We start from the raw sequence: 12,640 nt of genomic DNA on the forward strand, positions 1-12,640 counted from the left end.
AAAAGGAAATGTAGGAATTGTTCATTATTTATGTAAGTTTTATTTATACAGTACAGCCCATTTCATTACACGTAAACCCAATTTTCTTCCCATAAAATTTTTTTTTAAAACTATGTAGTTTATATAGGGAGGACTTATCAAAAATGGGGCCATGGCAGCATCGTTCAACTGTCACAGGTCCTAATGTATCTGTCAGAATTTCCACCAGCCCCCATTTTTCCACAGAAAACTGGAGTATTTTTATCTGGGAATCCTGACAGCGTTGATGTAGAGTTGTAAATAACAGAGTAGCGACTATACAGCATCACATACCACTGTGAGCTTCACATCTGGATCTTATAATACAAAGTCCAGTAATTTAAATGTTTTGGCAGTGAATATATTAAGTAATGGCTGCAAAGAGAGGAAAAAAAAAGATAAGACGGTTTCAGCCAAACACCTTGTTATTTTATTGAAATCTTAATTTGTTAGGACTTTAATCTCGATGAACCTTGACTGGCCACTGAATTGCTCTGCAGCTGAAGAGTTTGACTCTCGGTGGGTCAGCGGGTTTTGTGATTATGCACCTGCCCCAAACTCGGCCTCTAGATTTATGAGTGCGTATAAAACTTTGCTGCACAATAACGGTCTCTTACAAGAACTGTTCTGGATAACAGCTGTGTTTAGGAGGTCAGCAGACTTCAGCACATCAAAATTTATAACTGCAACAATCGCCAACCACAGGGCCAACAAGCCAGTGTTTCTAAATATTGTTTCAGAATGTAAAAAGCGTCTTTTTTTATTTGTCGCTGCTTCAGTTAAATGGAAAGCCTCAGTTCTTTTGAAATAACACTGATAAATTCCTCACTTCCCAGAGAAACGTAAAGTTTCACAACTATTTTGTGGCACAATCATTAAAATATTATAGATTATTCACTGAATATTCAATTTCTTTCCCGCTAATCTGGTTTGTTATTCTTAACTCTTATCTAATTGAATTTCAGCTGAAGCACACTGCTTAACTTTGTATTCTCTTCCGCTGGGATTAAGCATCCGTATGGATGAACATCTATAATGAGCAATAAACTCAGGTGCAAAGCACTAACACATTCTGCTCAGAATTTTAACTATGCACAAAAATCTGAAGATGTGTGAGAAAGTAAAGAAATTATTTACATATTCTAGAAGTAACCTTAATGACTCAGACAAACTAAGAAATAGGACAACTTAGTAGACTAGTATTACTTTACCTTACAATATAAATCCACATGAGGCTATAAAAATAAAACTGAATTGAATTGAAATATTGGTTTTCTGGTGATTGCACAGACTTTTTTTTAGGCCAGAAACAAGCTGCAAATAGTTGCACTGACCAACTAGTTGTCTAGAGGCTGAGACTCTCAACCCCTGGGCAACCACCTTGGATCACAATGGGATTGCCAGAGTCATCAGGGTTGCCAGGTCTCCTGGTGGGAGTCTGACTCAGACCAAGTGCAACACTCTCAGATTGGTGAGTTGCTGCAAAAAAAATGCTGATTTAAAAACACAGACAGATTGCCAACATGTCGTAATGAGTCTGAGTCAGTCTGTGCTGAGGAGTGCAACTCATCTGTGACATCTGTGTGTCTTTGCTATCCAGCTGCCAGTTGTTTTTATTCGGGTTATGTTCCTATGTAGATCCTGAGTGACGGCATCATTTTGCTGTTAAATCACCATCCTGTAGCAACTATGTCCCTAATCTGTTTCAGATTTATGAGGTTCTGGGTGGACCCTTAAGTAGCTAATGTAAATTTACAATTTCTGCCAGTTTATCACGGTGAATCACCATATTATCCCAAACAAATTGCATTTAATTGCCAATTTGACGCTACTCAATCACAAACTGATAGCATACTGACTCTGTTTTAATGCCACTTTTTCACCATTTTGATGCAGCAAAGTCCCTTTGAAGATGGCAACTGACTGTGAGTGGTCCTCAAAGACAACAAGTTCATTATAGATAGTTCTAATAATTGTGGTTATGACACATCTCCAGCCACTGTTTTTCCTAGTATGACTATAGTGTAAGAGAAACTGCAGTGTCAGATTGATACTTTGCATTAATTTATGACAGGGAATAATATTTTTATTACAGTCTGTCTCATATTTTGCTGACTCCAAATAAGGCAAAGACAAGAATCGTGCTAATAATGAGTAAGGACAACATCACTGTGCCTGTCAGATCATGTCAGGTAAAGATGATGAGTCATTAAGGATGACAACACCACCTATTAATCATCATTGCGTCATCGAACTACAGTTGCATTCTCACAGTGCTGCAGTCTCACATGTAGGAAAGATTCATCACATTGAATCTTTTACCTGAAGTAGAAGAAGATGGCCAGAGAAATAAGCAGGGAGGCTATGGATAAAGCATGGCCCACGATGGCCATGTAAAACAGGATGTAGGCGGACTGTAAAGCAAAACAAAAAAACACAAAGATAGAGATACTGTGTATTACTAGACAAAAAGAACATGTTTTATTATCGACAAGCTAACTTTCAGGTCTACCACAAAATTCAGCTGAATTAATTTGATGGTTTTTACTTTTAGGACAAAACGCTCAACAAGAAATGTTGTTGCACTTTCACAATCCTGAACCCGATTTCCAATACTGATATTTTCAATGATAACTTTAGTTAGTTTGAGTAAAAAGGCAAACAGGAGAAGGAAAACCATTCTCATTATTTTCCAAACTAATGCTGTTAGCTTTGAAGTTTATTCATGTTTATTCATTATAACTTTCTCACACAGGCTTAGAGATGGGTTAGCAACTGCCTGCCAATCACTTGCCTATAAGTGAATATTCCCCAAATAGCTGGCAATCGGTTTTCGGTGGTTGTTTTCTGTTGCTAAGTGAAAGTAGTCAAAGGGATCCCTTGTAATTGCAACAGCTGCCTGTCGTTTGTAGGTAAGACTCTGGGGCAGCAAACTCTTTGCAAGCGATTTCACACCGCAGCCTCCAGTAACCACCTTCCAACTAGTCGGGGAACGCCTAGTGACCAAATTTGAGAGGGCGCAATCTACTTCTCCGAGAAGTCAGAAGTTAATCAAGCATAACGTTCAATATGTTTGTGTTCAGGAATGCAAGTAAATGAAATTTGGCACCTTAATTTAAAAATAATAATGTGCTTTACTATTTAGTCTGCTTTTTTGTAAAACAATAATTATAATTTAGCATTTGCAGCATAATTCCAATTAAGGAGCTTACGTATACTGGTGGATTAGCAATTACCAAAAGCATAAAAATTACTTTCTAATTACTAGTACTCTTAATTTAGGGCAGCTAATACATAGACCTTACATTGGGTCTGATACATTTGTTAAGCGCCGTGTGGGAAGAGGTAACTTTACACCATTCGATTCCATGTGTTCCCAGTGAGGATTATAATTTGTCAAACAATAAAACATAATGGAGCACAGCTGTGCAGCCCAATCGAACAACAATAAATTTGAACATTTTAACCCCCCTGTGATCAAACACACATGTAACAGAGATAAACAAAACCTGACTTTTCTACTTTTCCCACAAATATGAATGATTAGTGCTGCAAACATTTTCTATCTCTGGCACAATTTAATCCCCAGGTCTAACTCTAACACCTTCTGTTCACTGTATAGCCAAAATATCCATTAGTAAACAAAACAAATTGCAATGACAACAAAATTGAAACGGCTTTTGGGAGATTATGAATGGTCAAGGTCAACAAATCCAGAAAGATTCCAGATCCAAATTTAAAGCCAGCTGCTGAACATTTTTGCACAAACACAAATGGTTTGGCATAAGAGTTGATAATAACATGCTTGCCCATAAAAGAGGCACAGTCACTACTAATTAAAACATTTCCAAAATGTTTTACTAAAGTTCAAACAGTCCATCTGGGTGTTTGTATTCCCAGTGAGAGTTCTGTGATGCTCTGGTCTGGTTTTCATGTGGAAAATGTTGTTAAAGGCTTCATTTTGTAGCCGTGGGCTGTTGGTGATGAGAAGGTTGTTAATATGTGAAGATGTCGTCGTAACACTATTACTAAGGAGACTTCCTATGACTGTATAGCCTGTGGCACAGGCTATTGGGAAGCATTTATTGGAAGCAAGCTTCCAATAAATGCAAACTCTATTTGTTCAGTCAAACAAAACCTACTTTGTCTGGACTTGGCCCCATGAGATAAGACCATTACATGTACAAATTCTAACTGTAAGCAGGTAATAATGTAATTTTAAGCCTTCCTGCCTGTCATGTAAACAAATGCATCAAACTCATGCGTGGTCTGAAATGTCAGCTATGCTATTTTAGATCAGTATCACACCAGTATGGGAGAGTTATGAATCTTGGTAGTGCAGAGCCCCTGGCACAAAGGAAACTATTATGCTGACCCATCACACTGTGGCCACAATGCAGCGGATTAATGATAGCAGAATAGTTTTAAATTTGAAATAAATTACCTTCAGCTTGGCATTGGTGTTTTCATTGCAGAGTGTGTAGTTAGACCAAGTTCTGTTGGTGTCCGGGTGACGAAACCACTGCCCGTCCTCTCCACAATACTTTGTTGCTTTTTCTGAACATATCGGTCATGAACTAAGTTAATCGCTTCAAATCAAAAGAACTTGAAAGGAGCTCAATGCTTCAGTCTCGCTGCTTACCCGTAGGGTCGAAGTCATGAAAATAATTAGGGCAGTTTTGGAAAGTGTAAGTTCCCGCTGGAGTGTCGTCCCAGCACAGCCAGCCATCCCAGTTCCGACTGCAGTACAAACCTATAACATCGACGCAGTGTGATGACACTTAAACATTAAGAGGGGAGTAGAGAACCCCAGATTTTCATTTCATTTGATATTCTTGTTACCTGATTTGTTATAAGGCGGATCTCGATTCATTTTCTCGAAGCATTTGTACTGGTTGTCGAGGATTTTTTTCCTCACTATTTCCTGCTGCTCCCGATTAGCCGTGGGACTGACCGTGGCCTCGTCGGCACCGTTGACCTCAGTGTCCCTGGAAAACTGGGCGGCTGCCTTGATTTTAGTGAAGTTTAATATCACACATACACACACAGAGTCATGCTCAGTTAAACTAAACAATGACCAAGGAGAAAAACGGTATGGAATAATTGCACTTTATTGTTACATTACCTTTAACTTGTCTTTAGTGTTGATGGCACAGAGTGTATAGTTGGTCCATGTCTTGTTGCTCTCTGGGTGGCGAAACCACTGCCCATCCTCTCTGCAGTACCTGGATGCCCTTTCTAAAAAGAATGCTTATGTATAAATATATCGCTGTACACAATTTAACACTCATTGAGTTCTTTCTTTAAAAATATAATTCATAGAAGACGAAAAAAGGTTAGCAGGAAAGCAGCAAATCTTTAAACAAGCAACCGTGTTGAATTTTACCACCTACCAGTGGGGTCAAGGTCAGAAAAATAATCAGGGCAGCTCTGAGAGACAGTGGTTCCTGCCGGAGTGTCGTCCCAGCACAACCAGCCATCCCAGTCACGGTTGCAGTACGGTCCTGTAGGACCCACAAAACATGATAGCAAATGTGTATAGGTCTCAAATTCACATGGATAAACGTGAAACTTATAATTACAGGGAAATCTCACTGGCTAAAAACAAGACACAGTAATATTTACTTGGACTATCTTTAGGTTTGATGCAGTCACTTTGGCATTGTTTTGTGCAACGTCACATTTATTTCCATCTTGAGTTGCATTGTGTTTTAGACAAGATCTTGTACTGACAAAGGGAGCGTTAGCCTGCTGGGTACAGTCTTCTCCACTGCATCCCAAAGATTCTCAGTGGTTTTAATGTCTTGTGGTCCATGAACCACTGTTTCACAGTTTGAGCCTGTTGAATGATGACGTTGCCATCTGGTGAATATTCAGGTGGTCATTTGAGCTCTGTACAACTGAAGCAACCGGAGATCACAACACCTCCCCCACTGGGTTCTACGGTAGGCATTAGGCACGAGCACCTCATCCACCTTTCTTTTTTTACCTTTCTTGTCCATCAGTTTTGAACAGGGTTAATCTGGACTCATCAGACCACAAGACTTTTCTGTTGCTCCAAAGTCCGATCTTTATGCTACCTGGGAAAATGAGGCTTTTTTGCGATTCGCTTCACTGATAAGTATTTTTTCTTAAAGCTGCACAACTGTTCTCTTTTGTTGGGAATGCTCTTACTTTCACCAGTAAACATAGCTGTGAGTTGTGCTGGTGGATTATTTAAAATTTTTTTTAATGATTTGATGTCACCAAACATTTACATAACCTCTGATCACTTCACCATATTCAGAATTTTTTCCCCGATTACATTTCTTCCTCGTAGCAGTCCTCCCAGGTTTAAATAATGCATCGGGAAGTTCCTAATCCAGCTTTAGTAATTTCCGCAATATCCTCATTGGGTTTTTTTTGCTTAATGCAGGTGGATAATTCGACTTCTGAAACAGAGTAACATCTTATTCACAACCATGGGATGCATCACCAGACATGGCTGTTTACGAACTTGGAAGCTACTCACTGCATCCCTTGAGGTTAAATAACTTTCTGTAAACCAAAACATTAATCATCATCATCAGAAATTATCCAATGGAAGGTTCTTATCCAATTATTTTGTGAAGTCCAGGCACTGAATTTCTTTGGCCAGGTAGTGTAAAAGCTCAGCACTGTGTAGAAGAAAGAATCAGTTTACCTGTTTTTGTAGACGGTGGCTCTTGTTTTATTTTGAGGAGACATCTATATTCACTCTCAAGCAACTTCAGTTTCTATGCGGAAAGAATGAAAATTTCAGCTTTAAACAGTACTGAACAGACAAACTGAGGACCATGTGCAGGGACCTGTCAAATAAACACACATCAAACAGTTTATTACATTCAGCACATGTTACCCTCTGCCTTTTCTCATGGGTGGTTGCACAGAGCGTATAGTTGGTCCAAGTCCTGTTGCTGTCTGGATGTTGAAACCACTTCCCATCTGCTCCACAGTACTTAGTTGCCTTTTCTGTAAAGAATAATTCCATCACTAAATACAGGCGCTTTTTACTATCCATCCATTCATTCATTTTCTTCTGCTCATGGATTCAAACCGAGGACCTTACTGTGTGGAAACAGTGTAACGCTTCCTCTTCTTACTTAGATGTTTAGATATTGTAACAGTTTATCAGATGAGCAAATCCTCTTGAATGTCTTTGCTCACCTGTGGGGTCGAAGTCACCGAAATAATCAGGGCAGTTTCGGGAGGCGTACGTGTCCGCTGGAGTGTCATCCCAACACAACCACCCATCCCAGGTACGACTACAATACCGCCCTACACCAGGAAAAAAAAGCAAAGAAATGTTTACAGGCCTATTATTCATAAATTTGCAAGCCTGTAATGCAGATGCTGATGAATGTGATATATTGACCTGGTTTTCTATAAGGTGGATCATTCTTCATTTTCTCTTGGCATTTCTTTTCATTGTCAAGGATAATTTTCTCTGTGCTAACCCCTGGAGCCTCCGTGGTTGGCTCTGCTGCTGCATCCCTTTGAAAATCAGGGATTTCCTTCTGGGAAAGAAAAATATTAGTCTGCTGCATATAGAAACTGATGCAAGCTTTGTCTTGTTCAATCACTTTCAGAGAAAAAACAAAACAATGATCAATTACCTCTAATTTGTCCTTTAAAGTTTGTTGACAGGTAGAGCCAGTCTGGATCCAGTTACCTGATTCATCACAATATTTGGTCATTTTTTCTGTGGAAAAAAAGGGAAAAAGCCTCACTGGCAGTGCTACAACAACATTATCCATCAATAATTTTCCTAAAAGCCTCATATACTATATTAAACGGCTTACAGGCACAGTCTACTGCTCCTGTTTGTTTAGCAGAGAGTTCAGTAGAGATTCTTTGTATGCTTTGGCTGCGTCTTTCAGTGTTTTTCAACAGTAAAACATTGGCATAGCCCAAACACATAAATCTAAACCCGAACCTTGGCATTATGAAACAAATGCATTTAACTTAGCTCGAAAAATATCATCAGAAGTTAGTCACATAGAAATGTCCACATTTGGAATAATTGTACGGTCATTTCATATACGTCAGGTTTTAAACCACATGTAGTGGAGATCCATGGCTGGACCTATCAGTGAGATCACTTTGTTCTTGACATCAACAACTGCAGTCCGACTGCCTAGTCCTCTCTGGCAGCTCATTAACTGTTCAGCAACCACTTCCTACTGTACGTCTTCCCAAAGACCTCGTATCAGCAGCGTCAGCTTTCAAGGAGTCATGTGGGTACCCAGGCATTTTGGGAAGATCCTTCATGAGCCGTCTCTTACAAAAATGGCTTCTCTGTTCCCACATTCATGTTCTCGCTCCCTATCCATCTGTCAGGAATCGAGCGTCCCTATATATTTTTATAATTCCTCCCTTTCTTTTCTTTTCTTTTGCTTGTCTTTTTTTACCCTTACATATTCCTCATTCATCTCTCTGTCCTCTCCTTCACCTCTGCTCTCTTCGTCATATTGCATCTCCTAAATCAGACATGACTTGAGTCTGGAGTTCTTCAACTAGACATTATTGAACCTTGTACTACTCACAATGTAAAAACTGCACATTCTTTGGAAACGCTTAATGCTGCAATCCCAACATCAATTGTACTTATATAATCACAGTCAAATTCAATATGAATAAATCTGTTTTTCTATCCTGCCTGACTCAAAGAGTACAGTAGGATCGTGTTTTACCTTGTTTACAGTGTATTAATCTTTTCTCTAGCATGTCATACAGAAGCAAATATGATTGGGCTTTTTCATGAATCTGCAACCAAGTAGTTATGCAAGGTTATGCTTAATCTCTACAGACTATTATCTTTATATAAGTGCACATAATCTGTAGGCAAGCAACAACATTTTTGCTATTGGAATCTTTCTGGTTTTAAATTTGTAGTGTCCAGAAGATTGGCCAATCAAATTTGAGCATTCAAGCAAATAGTTAGTACTAAGTTAAAATGTATCAACATTAATAAACAATGAATGGGATTGAATTATTGGCTTGGATATCTGCAGGTTACACCGAAACCAGTTGCACAGTTGTGCTTGAATGAAGATGGTTACCGTCTTAAGATCGTATTACTAAGCTGAGGCTGTGTGATAAACAAAAGCATTAACCTTTGACCTGACGAGGGGATTTACGTAATACATAATAGATAATCTGCCTCAGCTAAGTTTCACATCAATCACTCTATTGCTTTATGAATAAAACTGATGATACTTAATGGCTGATGCGTGGTTTCCATGCATCAGCCATTAAGTTTAAGACATATGTCTAAAAATAATTCTGTTATGCATAAAATTCATAAAACCATACACTAAAACTAAGCAGAACTCCGCAGCTGTGAAATTTTAAGTCCTTACAGAACAAAGTTAAGCAAGCTATCTGGCCTCTGTGAGACACGATTAGCCATTTTCCCGATGTTACCCAGCAGGTCTCACTTCAGACTGCCTGTTGCTGTAAATCTAGTGAGAGATGCGAAAAACGTTCTTACCAGTCGGGTAGAGTTGAGGATGATGCGGACAATTTTGTGTTACTGATGTCCCGGCTGGTGTCTCATCCCAGCACAACAAACCATCCCACATGTAATCACAGCGCACCCCTCGAAGAAGGAAAAAAAGAAAAAAAAAAGTGGGGGGGGGGTGTAATTACTATCATAAACACTTATTTTTCTTACATAAGTATACTATTAAAGAAAAAACTTAAAAAGGGAAAATGTCCTTGTCTTTTCTACATTACGTTACAATTTAAAAAATTTTGTATTATTCATTTATTTAGTCAGAGTAATATAATGTAAAATAATGTCTCTACAGATGTGATTACGTCTTGCGGCCTAAACTTTAAAAGCCCTATTGGGCCAGTTAGCTTGCAGCAGTACCACTATCATCTTTAACAAGAACACAAACATTGTTCTGGTCCCATTCAATAGTTTTACATCACTCCACCTGCAAAGCCCTCCCAGAGTTAATGGATTTGGTCTCAAGAAGCCTGAAATTAATTTGGGACCTCTCACCAGTTCTGCTTTCTTGGCGGCCTTTGCGGGACAGCTCGAGACATTTGTATTGACCCTGGCTCAGCGCCTGCACACTTTGTCCCTCTACAATGCTCTGCTGAGGACTGAGCGATGGGTCTGAGATTGAGTCAGTGCCTTCCGCTGTCCTGCACTGTGGAGACAACATGAATTAGAGTTGAGAGGAGGACATGCACTACACTAAGTGCAATACGTGCCGTGGGCAGGGAAGCATCATTGTGTTGTTTGCGGTTTCTGCTCTGATCTACATTTCTTTGATCGTCCAAAAAAAAGGTAAATATCATCTTGAATGGTGATGTAGGTTTCAATTATAATATCTCAGAGTTTTATTATGCTTGGATAAAGATGTGCATTTGGATAAAGGATAGAAAAAAATGAAAAAAGTCAGCATGGAAAGTTTTTGAAGCATCTTCAAAGCTTTTCTGATGAGGATTTCACTCTGCTTTGAAATTCTACTCACGCTCCATTTGTGTAACTCATTAAAATGTTTGCAAGCTCACAAAGGACGTTAAGCAGCTGACTTTCTCCCAATGAATCTTTTCTCTGCTCTATTGTTTGTGTTTGGAGGTAACATTAAAATGGAGAGCCCGCTATGTGAAATGCTGATTCTGATAATGCTGTTCACTGAAGGATAAAGAGCCCATCTTGCTGTGACTTATCTTCCTTCTTTTTTTGGCTGAAAATTAAGCCTCTCGAAGGCTCGTGCACTTGCATTTTCCAAATTCTTTGTGGAAATTTAGTACTTTGCTTGGGAGATTGTGTCTACATATCACAAATGAGATGCAAACCCACAATCCCCTGGTTGTCTGTGGAGGAAATACAAATTGTGACTAGATCAAAGTGTCGTCCTTACCTGTACGATAAAAAGTTTGTAAAAAAAAAAGAAAAATACAAAGCAGGTTTTTAAAAAGTGGCTTTTGTTTGAGAGCTGATGTCCCATGTAGCAGTTTAGCAGCCGTACATATGATGTCACTCCAAGCATTGAAGTAAATGACGTCATACATACGACCACCAGGCCACCACCAGTATCAACAGCTGAGCTGAATGAGAAAAAATAAAACAACTTCGCATGTCATGGTCTAACAGCTTCATCACCTACACAAGTCTTTTGTATTCAACATGACAAAACCACACAACACAGAAACACGTGGCAGACCTGCACAGGTACATCAGGCATACATATTTAGCTGGAAGACCTCGTCCTCAACTCAAGCAGAAATGCAGGCTAGGAAAGTAAACTTCCATCTCCCTGCGACATTGAAGAATACCAAATGATTTTCCATGAAGCCCGTTGACTCAAAAAAATCTGTAAAAAGTTCAAAATTTTTCACCCAGTTGGTGTTGAAGATCATTTTATTAAGACCTTAATTATTCAACTAACCATAATTTGTACAAGCTCCACTTCAAAGTTTGACTTTTGATTGTAATACCTTAATAGGGCACATCATTACATGATAGAACACCATGCCAAAACATGTCATCCCTATATGACATACGGTTTGTGTTACGCTCTGTGACCGATGATTACAACAGCCCCATTAAGCTAATTGATGACATTCCTCAAAAGCTGGGGCTGGGGAAATGTCATAGCTCTCCAAGGTGCATTAAATATCTGATCCTGGTGTTCAGAAGAGCCCAAGATCAAGATTTGAGGTCAAGATCTCCATTAAGAGCTTTCTACTGTAGGCTGTTGTTTATATGGCACTGCTATTGGACATTCATATAATGTCCAGAGATTGGTTATTAATACGAGATTATTGCATTAGGTTTTATTTCCTTTATTGCCTCTATTAACCTCTAACAGGAAGTTTACCTCCTGGTGTTTTATGCATAGTGAATCTTTAATCCATTTTTCTTTGATAAAGATCACAATTTCTACTCTCCACTGCCTTTCATTAATTTTTGCTATACGTGTATAGCCTTTATTTTGAGGCCATGTACATAGCGGCACAAAAGTGGTACAAAAATAAAACCAAAACTAAAAAAGTGACTTCTTTCTGTGGCTGATGAAAGGATGTGCTGTTATCAAAATGACAAATAACTTTATTAACATAGCACTTTTCAAAATTGCCATTACAAAGTGTGTTACAAGAGCAACAGAATAAATCCAGAGTAACAAATGTAAGAAATAAAAAGACAATTTAAAGCTAATTAAAGCTCAAATAAAATCGGGCAGAGCCTCGTCATTAAAAGTAACCTTGTGACTGACTTCCCCAATCCTGTTCCAGAATGCAATCGTGCGGTTAAGTGCTTTAGACAATGAGACCGTTTTTGTTATTTTGACTCTGAGCACCAACACAATGGATTTTAAATCAAACAAACAAGATGTGATTGAAGTGCAGACTTTTAAATCAAGGTTTTACAAAAGTATTGTATTAACTGTTTAAAAATCACAGACATGTCTATACATCGCCCCCAGGCTTCAGAGGCTCAGAGTAATTGGACAGTTGACTGGCAAGCAGTTCCATCTTCCCTCATTATTTTTTTTATCACAAATTAAGGAGATAAAACATCTGGAATTAATTCAAAGCGTTGAACCTTAATTTGGTAGCTGTTCACTTTAGCTCTCCAAAG

General features: G+C 38.8%; 1 protein-coding gene across 1 annotated transcript in view; it reads right to left on the reverse strand.

The window, feature by feature from the left end:
* The window catches only part of calcr (calcitonin receptor), a 66,428-nt gene that overhangs the window by 22,848 nt on the left and 30,940 nt on the right, over positions 1-12,640 (reverse strand). The window contains exons 3-15 of the mRNA XM_085445410.1: positions 10,049-10,199; positions 9,530-9,637; positions 7,653-7,738; positions 7,412-7,553; positions 7,204-7,314; positions 6,896-7,008; positions 6,701-6,773; positions 5,412-5,522; positions 5,144-5,256; positions 4,861-5,026; positions 4,661-4,771; positions 4,463-4,575; positions 2,341-2,432 (exon numbers count right to left, since the gene is read on the reverse strand). Coding sequence (XP_085301536.1) covers positions 2,341-2,432; positions 4,463-4,575; positions 4,661-4,771; positions 4,861-5,026; positions 5,144-5,256; positions 5,412-5,522; positions 6,701-6,773; positions 6,896-7,008; positions 7,204-7,314; positions 7,412-7,553; positions 7,653-7,738; positions 9,530-9,637; positions 10,049-10,199 — 1,490 coding nt within the window. The remainder of the gene's footprint in view (positions 1-2,340; positions 2,433-4,462; positions 4,576-4,660; positions 4,772-4,860; positions 5,027-5,143; positions 5,257-5,411; positions 5,523-6,700; positions 6,774-6,895; positions 7,009-7,203; positions 7,315-7,411; positions 7,554-7,652; positions 7,739-9,529; positions 9,638-10,048; positions 10,200-12,640) is intronic.

This window comes from Copadichromis virginalis, linkage group LG22 (genome assembly GCF_057382275.1).
Source record: "Copadichromis virginalis isolate Kocher_CV1m ecotype Utaka linkage group LG22, C_Virginalis_male_GT1.1, whole genome shotgun sequence".
Taxonomy (NCBI): Eukaryota; Metazoa; Chordata; class Actinopteri; order Cichliformes; family Cichlidae; genus Copadichromis; species Copadichromis virginalis.